Raw genomic sequence first — 14036 nt, forward strand, 5'->3', positions numbered from 1 at the left:
CAGAATCTAGGGTTTTCCAAGTAGGTGGGTGACCACCAGAGTAGGAATCATCTGTGGCCATTTCCCTGCAAAACAGGGGAAAAAAACACTTTGGATACTGTTGAGGGGTGACCATTAAGGGGAGAGCAACAGCAGCCAGGTCTGTGGCAGGGAGCCTGGCTCTAAGGCACAGTGGGGTAGGGCAAGGCCAGCCTAGCCTTAGTGATAAGAGACTCGATAGTTTGTGGGACAGATGGGAGATTCTGTGGCAGGATGGACTGTTGCCTCTCTGGTACCAGGGACCCGGACGTGTCGGAGTGGCTGCAAAACGTTTTACAAGGGGGAGGGTGAGCGGCCAGAATTTGTTGTTCATAATATAGGAGGTTAGGCAAAAGGTTAAAATCCAGGCTCAGTATTAATATCTGTGCCACGTGCTAGTGAGGGTGGCAATAAGAGGAGAGGAGAGATGAATGTGTGGCTGTGCAGGGGACAGGTTCAAATGTTTGGACCACTGGGGTCTCTTGTGGGGCAGTGGTGACCTGTACAAGAGGTATGATTTGCACCTGAACTGGTGGGGCCCCAACATCCTTGCAGGAAGGTTTGCTGCTGTGACTCGGGAGGGGTTAAATGAGAATGGCAGGGGGTGGGTACCAGAACAGCAATTCAGCAAATAGGGGGTGGGTTCAACAAACTGGAAATGGATGGATGAAGTTAAAGGGTAGGAAAGATTATGAAGTGATCAGAGTTTAAGGTCAGGCAAAATGGGGGCCAATTTGAGAAGCGGGGTGTGAATACTTAACTAAAGGCGTTGTATTTGAGTGCACACACTATATGAAAGATAGTGGATGGGCTTACAGCACAGTTAGAAATTGGTAGGTACAACGTTGTTGGCATTATGGAGATGGGACTGAAAGAGGATCAGAGCTGGGAGCTGAACATCCAAGGAAGGGCAGAATGGCCTACTCCTGCACCTATTGTCTATTGTCTATTATTGCATATCGTATGGAAATGACAGGCAGGTGAGCAGAGGGGGTGGAGTGGCTCTGCCGACAAGGAATGAAATTCCATCCTTACAAGGGATGACATACCGATCAGAAGATGTAGAATCACAGTGGGTAGAGCTAAGAAACTGCAAGGTTAAAAAGACCCTGATGGAAGTTATATACAGACCTCCAAACAGTAGCCAGGAAGTAGGGTATAAATGACATCAGGAAGTTATAGTGGTCATGGGGGAATTCAATATAATGTAGACTGGTAAAACAGGTTGGTGCTGGATCCCAAGAGAAGGAATTTGTGGAGTGAGGACTGTGAGATGGCTTCTTAGAGCAACTTGTGGAGCCTGCCAAGGAAAAGGCAATTCTAGATTTGACCTGTAGTGATATAAAATGATGAAATTCAACCTGTGGTTTGAGAGGGAGAAGATGAAATTGGATGTGTCGGGTTTACTGTGGAGTAAAGGAGACTACAGAGGCATGAGAGAGCTGGCTAAAGTTGATTGCAAAAAGGGACTCCAGCAGGAATGCCCCAAGGAATTTGAACGTTATCAAAAAAATCGACACTGGTTCCGGGGAAATGTTTGGTCAACAGCTTGGCCAAAGAGGTAGCTTTTAAATGGTGACCGAAAGGTTCAAAGGAAGATAGAGAGGAGGATTGATTTACATTGGGATTTTCAGAGCTAATGGCTTATTGCAAAAGGAACTATATATAGCCAATGGTGGAGTGATTCCATTTGGGAACAAACTGGGGATCACAATGAGAGCAGCGCAGATATCTGAGGGATGACTCAGCTGTGGGAGATTAAAGTAGCAGTGAAAGGCATGGCCAGGGAGGCGCCCTGCTAATGCCCACAATCTCCCACTAACCCAGTCTAAACACAAAATGGAGATAGACAGAGAAAGCTGGAGTAGCTCAGCGGGTCAGACAGCATCTCTAGAGAAAAGGAATAGGCGATCTTTCAGGTTGAGACCCTGGAACATTTCTAAATGGCAAAACGGCCAAGTCCCTCCAGGAAGGAGGGTTGGTTTAAACTGCTTGCATTTTAATTCAAAGGGCCTGACGGGTAAGGTAGATGTGCTCAAGGCGTGGATAGGTACGAGCCGCTGGGACGTTGTCATCAAGACTGAAACCTGCTTAAGGGAGGGGCAGGACTGGCTTAAGGGAGGGGCAGGACTGGCAGCTCAATGTTCCGGGGTGCAGGAGCGTCAGGAGAGACAGGGGTGAGGGCGTGTGTACTCCTACAGACCCGCGAATAGTCAACGGGAATTAGAAGAACAAATATGCCAGGAGATTGCAGACAGCTGCAGGTCAAATAAGGTTGTTGTAGTAGGGGACTTTAACTTTCCTAATATAAACTGGGAAAATCATAGCGTGGAGGGTTTAGATTTAGGTGCAATTACTCAAAAGTATTCAAGAGAGTTTTCTTAAACAGCATGTGGAGACCCCCACACGTTGAGAGGGCAGCGCTGGATGTAGTATAGGGAAAATAGGAAGGGCAAGTTAATGAATGTGTGGAGGAGTCTTTTGGGACCAGTGACCACAGTTCGATGAGGTTTAAGATAGTAATGGATAAGGACGGAGAGGGTCCACGTGTTAAAATGCTCAACTGGGGTAAGGCCAACTTTGAGGGTATGAGAGAAGGTCTCGCTCAAGTTGACTGGAGCAGGTTATTAGAGGGGAAAGGAACATCGGTCAAGTGGGATGTTTTTAAAAATGTACTGAAGAAAGCACAGGATGTGTACGTCCCCGTAAGAGTGAAGGGCAAAGGAGGCAAATGGAAGGAAGCTTGGCTGGCGAGGGAAATTGAGACATTAGTCAAAAACAAGGATGCATGGGACAGGTATAGGCAGCTGGGATCAAGTGCATCCCTGGAGGAGTTTCAGGAACTAAGGAGTAAACTAAAAAAGGATATCAGAAGGGCAAAAAGGGGCCAGGAGATAGCTTTGGTGGGTAGCATTAAGGACAATCCCAAAAGATTTTATAAATACATAAGGGGAAAAAGGGTAATTAGAGAGAGAGTGGGACCTCTCAGGAATCAAAACGGTCACCTCTGTGTGGAGCCACAGGAGATGGGCAAGGTCCTCAATGAGTATTTCTCCTCTGTATTTACCGAGGAGAAAGACAGAAGGACGGAGGAAATTGGAGCAGTCACTGGAAGTGTCTTGAGAGCAGTCAGGGTTAATGTCGAAGAAGTACTGAAGGTACTGTCGTGTTTGATGACAGACAAATCTCCAGGGCATGATCAGATATATCTGAGGACATTGTGGGGAATTAGAGGGGAAATTGCGGGAGCCTTGGTTGAAATTTACGAGTCGTCCTTAAATACAGGAGAGGTGCCGGAAGACTGGAGGGTGGCAAATGTTGTGCCTCTATTCAAGAAGGGCTGCAGGGAAAATGCTGGGAACTGTAGGTCAGTGGGCTTAACATCTGTAGTTGGTAAGTTACTGGAGAGTATTCTGAGGGATAGGTTATACAGGCATTTGGAATGGCAACAGCTGATTAGGGATAGTCAGCATAGTTTTGCGCGTAGGAGGTCATGTCTCACAAATCTAATTGATTTTTTTGAAGACGTGACCAAAAAGGTAGATGAGGGCAGAACGTGGACTTCAGTAAGGCATTCAACAAGGTTCCACGTGGTAGGCTGCTCTAGAAGGTTAGATCGCATGGGATCCAAGGAGAGATAGCTGAATGGATAGCAAATTGTCTCCTTGGAAGGAAGCAAAGGTAACTTCTCGGACTGGAGTCCTGTAACTAGTGGTGTGCCTCAGGGTTTGGTGCTGGGCCCGTTACTGTTTGCCATCTACATCAGTGATTTGGATGAGAACAAACAGGGCAAGATTAGCAAGTTTGCTGATGATACAAAAGTTAGTGGTTTTGCAGATAGTGAAGATGGTTGTGAGCGATTGCAACAGGATCTGAATCGATTGGCCAGGTGGGTGGAGGAATGGTTGATGGAATTGAATACAGAGAAATGTGAGGTGTTGCATTTTGGGATGTTGAACAAGGGCAGGACCTAAATAGTAAATGGTAGGCCTCTGAATAGTGTTGTAGAGCAGAGCGATCTAGGAGTACAGGTGCATGGTTACTTGAAGGTCGATTTGCAGGTAGATAAGGTGGTCAAAAAGGCTTTTGGCACTTTGGCCTTCATCAGTCAGAGTATTGAGTATAGAAGTTGGGAGATCATGTTGCAGTTGTATAAGATGTTGGTGAGATCGCATTCAGAATATCATGTTCAATTTTGGGCACCATGTTATTGGAAAGATATTGTCAAGTTTGAAAGGGTTCAGAAAAGATTTACGATGATGTTAACAGGACTAGAGGATGTGAGCTTTTGGGAGAAGTTGAGTAGGTTGGGTCTCTATTCCATTGAGCGTAGGAGGATGAGGGGAGATCTTATAGTGTACAAAATCATGAGAGGAATAGATCGGGTAGATGCAGCGTCTTTTGCCCAGAGTAGGGGAATTGGGGGACATAGGTTCAAGATGAAGTGGAATAGATTTAATAGGAATCTGAGGGGTAACTTTTTCACACAAAGGGTGGTGGGTGTAAGGAACAAGCTGCCAGAGGAGGTAGTTGAGGCTGGGACTATCCCACCATTTAAGAAACAGACAGGTACATGGATTGGACAGGTTTGGAGGGATATGGGCTAAGCGCAGGTTCGTGGGACTGGTGTAGCTGGGACATGTTGGCTGGTGTGGGTGAGTTGGGCCGAAGGGCCTGTTTCCACACTGTATCACTCTATGACTCTCTCTGCTCCCGCCCAATAGAGCTCTATAAACTACAATTCTGATTTTTATATATCAAAGAGTCATATATCTTACTTACAAATGTAGGTTATTACAATGATCTAACATTTTTTTGTTGATAGAAAGCTATTTGAGAAAATAAATATTTCAATTTTATATTCTTCTATCTGGTCTCCCATTAACATCCAGCATTCTGGAGAAAACAACCAAAATTTGTGCAACCTCCCCATGTACCTAATCTCTCCTATTCCAGGCGTCTTCTGCCCCCTCTTATAGAGAAAAAGGTGCTGGTATGCATTTGTTTCCTCGCATTTGGTGTCTATGATGGATTTGTCCTGTAAGCTGCATAGAATGTGTATGGGGCTGACTGTGCAATTTAATTAATACATTTAATTTTTTACACTTTAGTAATCTTTCTATAATATTAAAAAAATGAAAATGTAGTTTTGAACCTTTTTAGAGGCGCTGTAGTTACATGTACCATTACAAAAAAATACTGTTGCTTTTCCTTTGCACCAATTCTTGGACAATACCCCATTTCCCGAGGTTAAATGTAATACTTTCTATCACCACAAAGTTTCATTGTATTATCAGTAACACTGCACATCATCTCATTTGCAGAGACTATCATATTTAAAGATAAACGAGACCAAGTGGGTCCATATAACCATATAACAATTACAGCACGGAAACAGGCTCTTTCCAATTATTACTCTTTCCTTTCAAGCGAACAGGGACATAAAGATTCTGTACTCTTAAAATTTCACCTTTAAATGTCCTCCTTCTACTACATCCTTCCCATAAAACAAAATGCCCCAATTCACTCCTTTTAAATCCTTTCGCATCTCCTCAAAGTTAGCCTTTCTCCAATCAAAAATCTCAACCCTTGGTCCAGTTCTGACCTTCTCCATAATTATATTGAAACTAATGGCATTGTGATCACTGGACCCGAAGTGCTCCCCAACACATACCTCCAGGTGCCGGATTTACGTATAAGCTAAACAAGCTATAGCTTAGGGCCCCCACTTTCTAGGGGCCCCCCGAAAAAATTGATGGGCCTCGAGGTCTAGGGGGGCCTCCGGCCAAGGCAGAACACCCACCGTTCAACTCTGGGCGGCCCCCCTCTCTATCTCTCTCTCTCTCTCCATCTCCCCCCGCTATCCGTGTACGGGCCGCCGGGCTCCACTCGCTCCTCATCCGCCGGCACGGCACGCCGCCTTGCACATGCGCACAACCACGGCCAGCACATCATCGGCCGCCCTGCGCATGCGCACTGCAACGGCAACTGGTCGGCGCTGGGCACTTTCTCCCTCGCTTTGAATTGTGGGAGATTTGGCCGCCATGGCTGTCCGGTCGTTGGGGGCCTCACAAGTGGAACAGCTTAGGGTCTCTCTTCATCTAAATCCGGCACTGATACCTCCGTCACCTGACCTGTCTCATTTCCTAACAGGAGGGTCCCATTCTCACACGGGAGGCCTGGTTGCCCACCCCCCCCACCCTCCACTTTTAACAGCTCTCCGGCGGCGCAGCCATTCCCTCCCATGGGGTTGACATTGTGAAGTAGAACACGCGGGTATTACTGCGCAGGTGCAGCTGTCAGGCACGGCAAGTGGAAAAGGGATTTATTAAAGCTTAAAATGTGAATGACTTAAAATATAACAACAATTTAAAGAGGAGATTTATTCAGTCCATTCATTCTTCTTGTATCTGTTGCATTCTGCAGCTGCGCTTCAGGCAGGGCTGTCGGGGGGCGGTGGGGGAGAGGGGAGCATCCAGCAGCCGGAGGAGGGAGACGGCTTTAGGCATTGGCCAGTGTTGGGGGGCTTTCTGAAGTGCTAGTATGGGTGGTGTGGGCCGAAGGAACTGTTTTCCAGAGGGCTAGTATGGACGTTGTGGGCCGAATGTATTGTTGGGCTAGTCCTGCAGCTGGCGATGGGGAGGCTTCAGGTGGGGGTCGGCTTCAGGAAGGGACGGTGGGGGGAGGGAGCATTGCCGTGACCTGTCGCTGGGGTGGGGGTGTGTGTGGGGGGAGGGGAGGGAGGGGGGGGTGTGTGGGCTAGGGGTTGAGCCTTATGGGACTCACAGTTCACTCAGCCACGGCTTGTGGACTCTTAGTTCACTCAACCACGACATGTGGACGCACAGTACACTCAGCCACGGCATGTGGACTCACAGTTCACTCAGCCACGGCATGTGGACTCACAGTTCACTTGTGGACTCACAGTTCACTCAGCCATGGCTTGTGGACTCACAGTTCAGTCACTCACGGCTTGTGGACTCACAGTTCAGTCACTCACAGCTTGTGGACCTTTGGACTCAGGCGTGATTTCCGGACTCAGCTTGACATCCGGACGGCGCAACTTCCGGACTCGCCGTGACTTCTGGATTCGGCGCGACTTCCGGATTCACAGTTCAGGCACTCGTGGCTTGTGGACTCACAGTTCACACACTCACGACTTGTGGACTCACAGTTCTGGACTCAACTCTCACTCATGGCTTCTGGGCTGACTGACGGGCTGTCCGGCCTCCAGGGCTTTATTCTCCTCGCCCCCAGAAGGGGCGTTACCTTCATGGTGACAGGCAGGTGAGAAGACCAATCTGCTGATCTCACAATTTTTTAAGCCATCATAACTTTTCTAATATTTCACCGATCGGAACAAAACTTGGTGAGCATGGAGCAGAGGAGAATTGTGAGAAAGATGGTGAAAAGTCCTAGCGATATAAGGTACCGTTTTTGCGCAAATTTGAAAACAACGCAGACCGGAAATGGTCAAGATCAGAGTTTTAGTAATAGTATAGATATAGAATAGAACTAGACTAAGTGGGACCCATCGGGTCCCATGATCACACAGGAGGGTCGGTCCCCCTATGCAATATTCCACCTCTCTACCAATTCCAATATTGGTGGCCAGTTGGTGGGGGGGGGGGAATATCTGGAGCGCTAGTATAGGTGTTGTGGGCCAAAGGGACTGGTTTCCAGAGGGATAGTATGGACATTGTGGGCCAAATGTATTCTTGGTCAGGCATGTCAGTCACTCAGGCCTGGTGGGCTGGCAGCTCAGTCACTCAGGCCTGGTGGGCTGGCAGCTCAGTCACTCAGGCCTGGTGGGCTGGCAGCTCAGTCACTCAGGCCTGGCGGGCTGGCAGGTCAGTCACTCAGGCCTGGCGGGCTGGCAGGTCAGTCACTCAGGCCTGGTGGGCTGGCAGGTCAGTCACTCAGGCCTGGCGGGCTGGCAGCTCAGTCACTCAGGGCTGGTAGCTCAGAAACTGCCAGAAATTCTGCCCAAAACAGGTGATAGACTCCGTGAGAGAGGAGGGGGAGAGGATGGAGAATCAATTTTAGACATTTTTAATCTTTTTCTACAGATCACAGCAATGAAGGAGGAAAGTCTATCCTGGCCTAGATCTCACAGGGAGCCAATGAAGGGAGGGAGAAAAATACTGGGGTGAGGTTTAATAGTTGCAGGGGGAATACTTACTGATGGGCCGAAGGGGCTCTTCCTGGGCTAGTACAGGCTTGATGAGCCGAAGGGGCTCTTTAAAAAAAAAAAATCTGAGTGAAATCTCAGTGAAGGTCACTTTTTCTGGACTTTTCCAGGCCTAGCACGGGCCTATTGGGCCAAAATACTCCTGCTGGGATAATATGGGCATTTGGGGCAAAATGGACTGGTTTTTGGCTAATAAGGGCCTTGTGGGCCGAAATTAGTGGTTTCAGGCAGGATAAACAACTCATTTCATTCCAAACCTTACTCCCAACTACTCCGTCTATCTGCTCCCAGTATGAGGTGTTCCACACCAGGGCATCGGAAATGTCCTAATTCTTCAGGGAACAGGGGTTCCCCTCCCCTACTATGGATGAGGCTCTCACCAGGGTTTCTTCAATACCCCGTAACACTGCTGTCTCTCGCCATCCCCCCACTCATAACAAGGGCAAAGTCTCCCTAGTCCTCACCTTCCACCCCACTAGCCGTCACATACAACAAATAGTCCTCCATCATTTTCGCCACCTCCAACAACTCGCCACATCTTCCCATCTCCCCCCCCCCTGTCTGCTCCCTCTGTAACTCCCTGGTCAATTCTTCCTTTCCCACCCGCACTACCCCCTCCCTGGGCACTTTCCCTTGCAGCCGCAAGAAATGCTACACTTGTCGCTTTACCTCCCCCCTCGACTCCATTCAAGGACCCGAGCAGTCGTTCCAGGTGCGACAGAGGGTCACCTGCACCTCCTCCAACCTCTTTGGATTGGATTCAATTTATTGTCATTGCACTTTTCAGTGCAACAAAATGGTTTAGCCTGCAGTTATAACATAGAATAAATAACAAACACTCAACACGGTTTCCCAAAGTCATTGTCCCTTCCCTCCTTGCTCTCCCTCTGCGCTGAGGCAATCCAAGCCTCTGATGTTGCGACCCCGCCGTGTGATGGTAAGTAAGTCCCGCGGCTGAATCCGTGCTCCGTAAACGGGCCGGTTCAAACTCCGCGGCCTGGGGCTGTCGTAGCTGCCGCCCTCCAGTCGAGCGGACGCAGCTGTAGTTGCGGGAGCTCCGGAAAAACAGTTCACCAACCTGTGAGCTCCCGACGATGTCGTCCACTGGCCCGCGAGCAAAGTCGGGTCGGAAGTTGGGTCGCACCGCAACCACAGCCCCGAAGTCGGCCAGCCTCGCGTTGGTAAGTCCTGGCTCTGCCTCCGCAGCCTCGAGGTCGGTCGCAGTTGGAGGCCGCCAGCTCCGCGATAGGCCTCAGCGCAGACAGACACGGAGACGGGGGATACGGCAGGAAAGGTCTCCATAGATGCTGCCGCACCCGCTGAGTTTCTCCAGCAGTTTTGTCGATCTTCATTTCATTTCATTTCCATTTCAATTTCAAACACAGGGCAGGCCAAACAACTCATTTCATTTCATTTCATTTCATTTCCATTTCCATTTCCATTGCAGTTTCAAGCACAGGGCTGGCTAAACAGCTCATTGCATTTTCATTTCATTTCCATTTCCATTGCAGTTTCAAGCACAGGACAGGCCAAACAGCTCACTGCATTTTCATTTCATTTCAATTGCAGTTTCAAGCACAGGGCAGGCCAAACAGCTTATTGCATTTTCATTAAGGGCTAACAAATCATTTATTGCAAAGACATTGCAGACTCACAGTTCAGCTGATTCACTGCTTAGAATCACAGTTGTGGCCTCTACCTCGCGTTCTTCCAGAGTGACTGACTCACGTCCAGGCATCCGGGGTTTTACAGTCCTGTCCCCCCGGAAGGGGAGTTACCTTCATCATGGTGATTGACAGGCGAGAGGACCAATCAGCTAATCTCAAGATTTTTTAAACACTCATAACTTTTTTATTTTTCATCCTCGGAGCTGCCTCAGCAGAGGAGGACTGTGAGAAAGATGGCCACAAATCATAGCGATATAGGGTAGCGTTATTTCTAAAATTAATACACAGCGCAGCGAGGAAGTAGTCAAGATGAGACTTTTAGTTATATAGATATGAAACTTTTACAAATTATAGTTCTTCTATCTTGGACACTACAAAGTGATTCTGATGAGAGTGGAGTAGTACTCAGCTCCCATAAGAAAAACGGTAACTGAAACACCAAATATCAGTGTGATTGTGATATGTATAGGAAGAAACTGCAGGTACTGGTTTACACCGAAGATAGATACAAAATGCTGGCGTAGCTCAGCGGGTCAGGCAGCAGCTCTGAAGAGAAAAAATGGGTGACGTCACCCATTCCTTCCATGCAGAAATACTGCCTGTCCCGCTGAGTTACTCCAGCATTTTGTGTCTATGATTGTGATATGTCCCAGGTGAACAGTGAAACAGGAACTACAAAGGAAAAAGCAGATGCTGGAAATCTGAAACATCAATAGAGAATGCTGGAAGTACTCAGGTCAGGCAGAGAACGGTAACGGTAACACTAACATTTCAATGATGACTTTTCACTAGCACCTAGTCTCTGACTAAGTATTTCCAATCTTTTCTCTTTTTATTATGGAAGGCAAGAAACGAGTTTTACCTGGTGGGGAAGGTAGGATCATAGGTGTAGAGAAGCAATTCCTGGGGATATCCGATGGATACCAGGTGATTTACCATCAGCTGAAAAGCCAGCTCTTCATACTCCGGAGATCTGTACACTGTAAAACGAAAAACAGTTCAATATCTTCACAGAGGTGTCAGATGTATTTTAATAGGCAGGTCAGCCTTACAGCAATGCCATAAAGAAAATAATTAAATTGACTCAGCAAAGAGTTATTTTTCAATTTATTTCCTGTCTTATTTTGACATTTAAGATTCTAGTTCCTGCCAAGGATAGCATAAGTAATTATTTCAGCATTGTCTTCTCAATATTCTGCATTGCTGCCTCCAGCAGTTCCTTCGGGTCAAGGATGACTTGCTCCCATTCTGAGGAGATTGATGAGTGGGTGACAGTGGCCATTTGGGATTTATAGACTGCACTAGGGGGGCTGTTTAATTAGTTTTGATCATTTTCTGCTGCTGAATTCAGATTCTATTTGGAATATCAATCACTTCCTTTTTAATACCATTTCAGAATCCCATTTTCTTGTGCAGGTAGAATTGATTTTATGGGACATAGAACATTAAAACAGTACATCACAGGATCAGTTTCCTCCGTCCAAACTATGTGTGCCGAACATGATGTCAACCTCACTGCTCTAAACTGTATCACTCTAGTTTGGCTCATTTATTTAAAAGATCCCCTCTCTCACCTGAAACCTGTGCCCTGTAGTGCTGTACATTTCCACCCTGTGAAAAAGATTCTGACCCACTAATCTATCTCTGCTTCTGAAAGTCTGATATTCTACAATCAGGCATTCCTCCAGCATCTGATGCTCCAGAGAAAACAAGTATGTCCAACCTCTCCTTATGTTATTTAAAAAAAATATATAATAAAAAAATAAAAAGATGAAAAAAGTATCAAAACAACACTACAATCCAGGCAATATCCTAGTAGAGTCTTCTGTATCATCTCCATAGTCTCCACATTCTTCCAGTAATGCAGCAGCTAGAACTGCATGTAATACTTCAAATGTGGACTTTTCAAAGTTTTATACCACTGCCACAGCACTTCATGAGTCTAATCGTCAATGATCCAAACGAGAAAGATCAGCGTACTCTAAACAGGTTTTACTATTCTAGCTACTTATGTTGCTCCTTTCATGGAGCTATAGATTTCAACCCCAAGATTCCCCGATACATCAATGCTCCAAAGAGTCCCACCATGTACTGCACACTTTCCTTTTACATTTGACCTCCCAAAATATACCTCTTCACACTTGTACAGATGAAACTCCATCTGCCATTTCTTCAAACAAATTTCCAACTGATCAGTGCCTTGCCAGTGATTTATTCTTACCCTTGTCTGTAGACACTTTAATACAATTAATGGTCAACCTTCAGCTAGTGCAGCTTCCCATATTTCCTCACATAATGGAAGAAGCCATGTGGCTAATCAATCCCATTTCTCCATCTTATTTTAGTGTAAATGATTCCCTCTCATATGCCGTTAACAGCTTGCTGACTCTTCTGCCACCCAGCTACAGGAGGAGTACTTTATAGTGGCCAATTAACCTACAAACCAGCAGGTTCATCGAGACGGGAGAAAACTGGAACACCCTAGCGAAACCCATACTATCACAGGGAAAATATTTAATCATATCACAAACGGCACTGGAGGTCAGGATCAAACCCGGGTGGATAGCAGAGTTGTGTATGTGATATGTGGGAGAATGGGAGAGCAGGAGCAGCCAGATGCATCTTGGTTGGAATTCGGTGAGTCAGGGGGAAAGTAGAAAAACACTGGCGGGACCAGCCTCGAACACATACCTTCAAGGTCAGCAACAGGGATTAATTGAGGAATTGGTAAATTGGCAAATTAGGCAATTAATTAGCCAATATAAGCAAGGTTGCTCTAGGGGAGCAGCCAGTGGGGGAAGTACCCTTGTGAGGGGATGCTTGCAGGATGTGGGAGGTCAGAGACACTGATTGTGCCTCTGGTTGCTACAACTGTGGTAAATGTGTCCAGGTTCAGCTCCTGTAGGATCATGTTGGGGCACTGAAGAAGCAACTTGATGACCTCGGGAACATCCGGGAAAACGAGAGTTTCCTGGACAAGACCTCCAGTGAGGTTGTCACGCCAAGGCTACAGGAAGAGTGAAGGAAGTAAAGAACGAGAAGTAAATGAATGAATGACATCGGGAAGAAGAGGAAGGGTGTTCTGCAAAGCGAGGTTAGAGAGTTAGGAAGAAGTCTGAAAAGCAGGACTTCTGGGGTGGTTATCTCTGGATTGCTTCCAGTACCTCGTGCTAGTGAGGGCAGGAACAGGGAGATAGGGGATCTGAATGTGTGGCTGAGGGGCTGGTGCAGGGAGCAAGGATTTAGCTTCATAGACCACCAGGATCTCACCTGGAGTAGGGGTGACCTGTACAAAAGGGATGGGTTACACCTTAACAGGAGGTTCTGGCAGGCAGGTTTGATAGGGCTACATGTGTGGGTTTAAACTAAATAGTGGGGGGTGGGTGGGGGGGGGGGTAGGAATTGACAGTAGAAATTGGGAATAGTTAGATGGAGTTAAAGGAGAAGTGAGTACAGGAAAAGTTACAAAAGACACACGAATTATTGGGAAGGAAAGTTCGAGAAGGGATAAGAGAGTAAGGTCAGGGCCAATAGTGTGAGAGGGGAGGTGAATACTGAAGTTAAAGTGTTGTATATAAATGCGCGAAGTATAAGAAATAAAGTGGACGAGCTTGAGGCTCAGTTAGAAATTGGCAAGTATGATGTTGTGGGAATTACAGAGACATGGCTGCAAGAGGACCAGGGCTGGGAACTGCAAATTCAAGTCCTATCGAAAAGACACAGGTGGGCAGAGGGGGTGGGGTAGCTATGTTGGTGAGGAATGAAATTCAGTCCCTTAAGAGGGGGGGGGAACATAGAATCAAGAGATGCAGAATCAGTATGAATAGAACTGTGGAATTGTGCGGGTAAAATGACCCTAATGGGATGTGTACAGGACCCCAAACAGTACCCAGTAAGGAGCCATGAGGAGGTAATAACCATAATATGATAAGTTTTCATCTACAATTTGAGAGGGAGAAGGGTAAATCGGAGGTGTCAGTACAGGTGCACAACCTTTTATCCGGTGTTCCGGAAACCGAAAAACTCCGAAAACCGTCCATTTTTTCCAGATGTCGTCTGCGCACCAAAGCTCGCGTTTGGCGCCAAACTTGACCCCAAACGACCCACGGTCAACCCAGGTCTGTATTACTGTAGCGGCTGCCTCCTCCCCGGAGACCGGG

The 14036-nt window shown here is 47.0% G+C and overlaps 1 protein-coding gene across 2 annotated transcripts in view; it reads right to left on the bottom strand.

Annotated features, from left to right (window-relative positions):
- Window positions 1-14036, bottom strand: part of LOC129713156 (cytosolic purine 5'-nucleotidase-like) — a 219023-nt gene that overhangs the window by 86894 nt on the left and 118093 nt on the right. For both annotated transcript variants that reach the window (XM_055661990.1, XM_055661991.1), the window contains one exon: window positions 10739-10856. In XM_055661990.1, coding sequence (XP_055517965.1) covers window positions 10739-10856 — 118 coding nt within the window. The remainder of the gene's footprint in view (window positions 1-10738; window positions 10857-14036) is intronic.

This window comes from Leucoraja erinacea, chromosome 35 (genome assembly GCF_028641065.1).
Source record: "Leucoraja erinacea ecotype New England chromosome 35, Leri_hhj_1, whole genome shotgun sequence".
In the NCBI taxonomy this organism is placed as follows: domain Eukaryota; kingdom Metazoa; phylum Chordata; class Chondrichthyes; order Rajiformes; family Rajidae; genus Leucoraja; species Leucoraja erinaceus.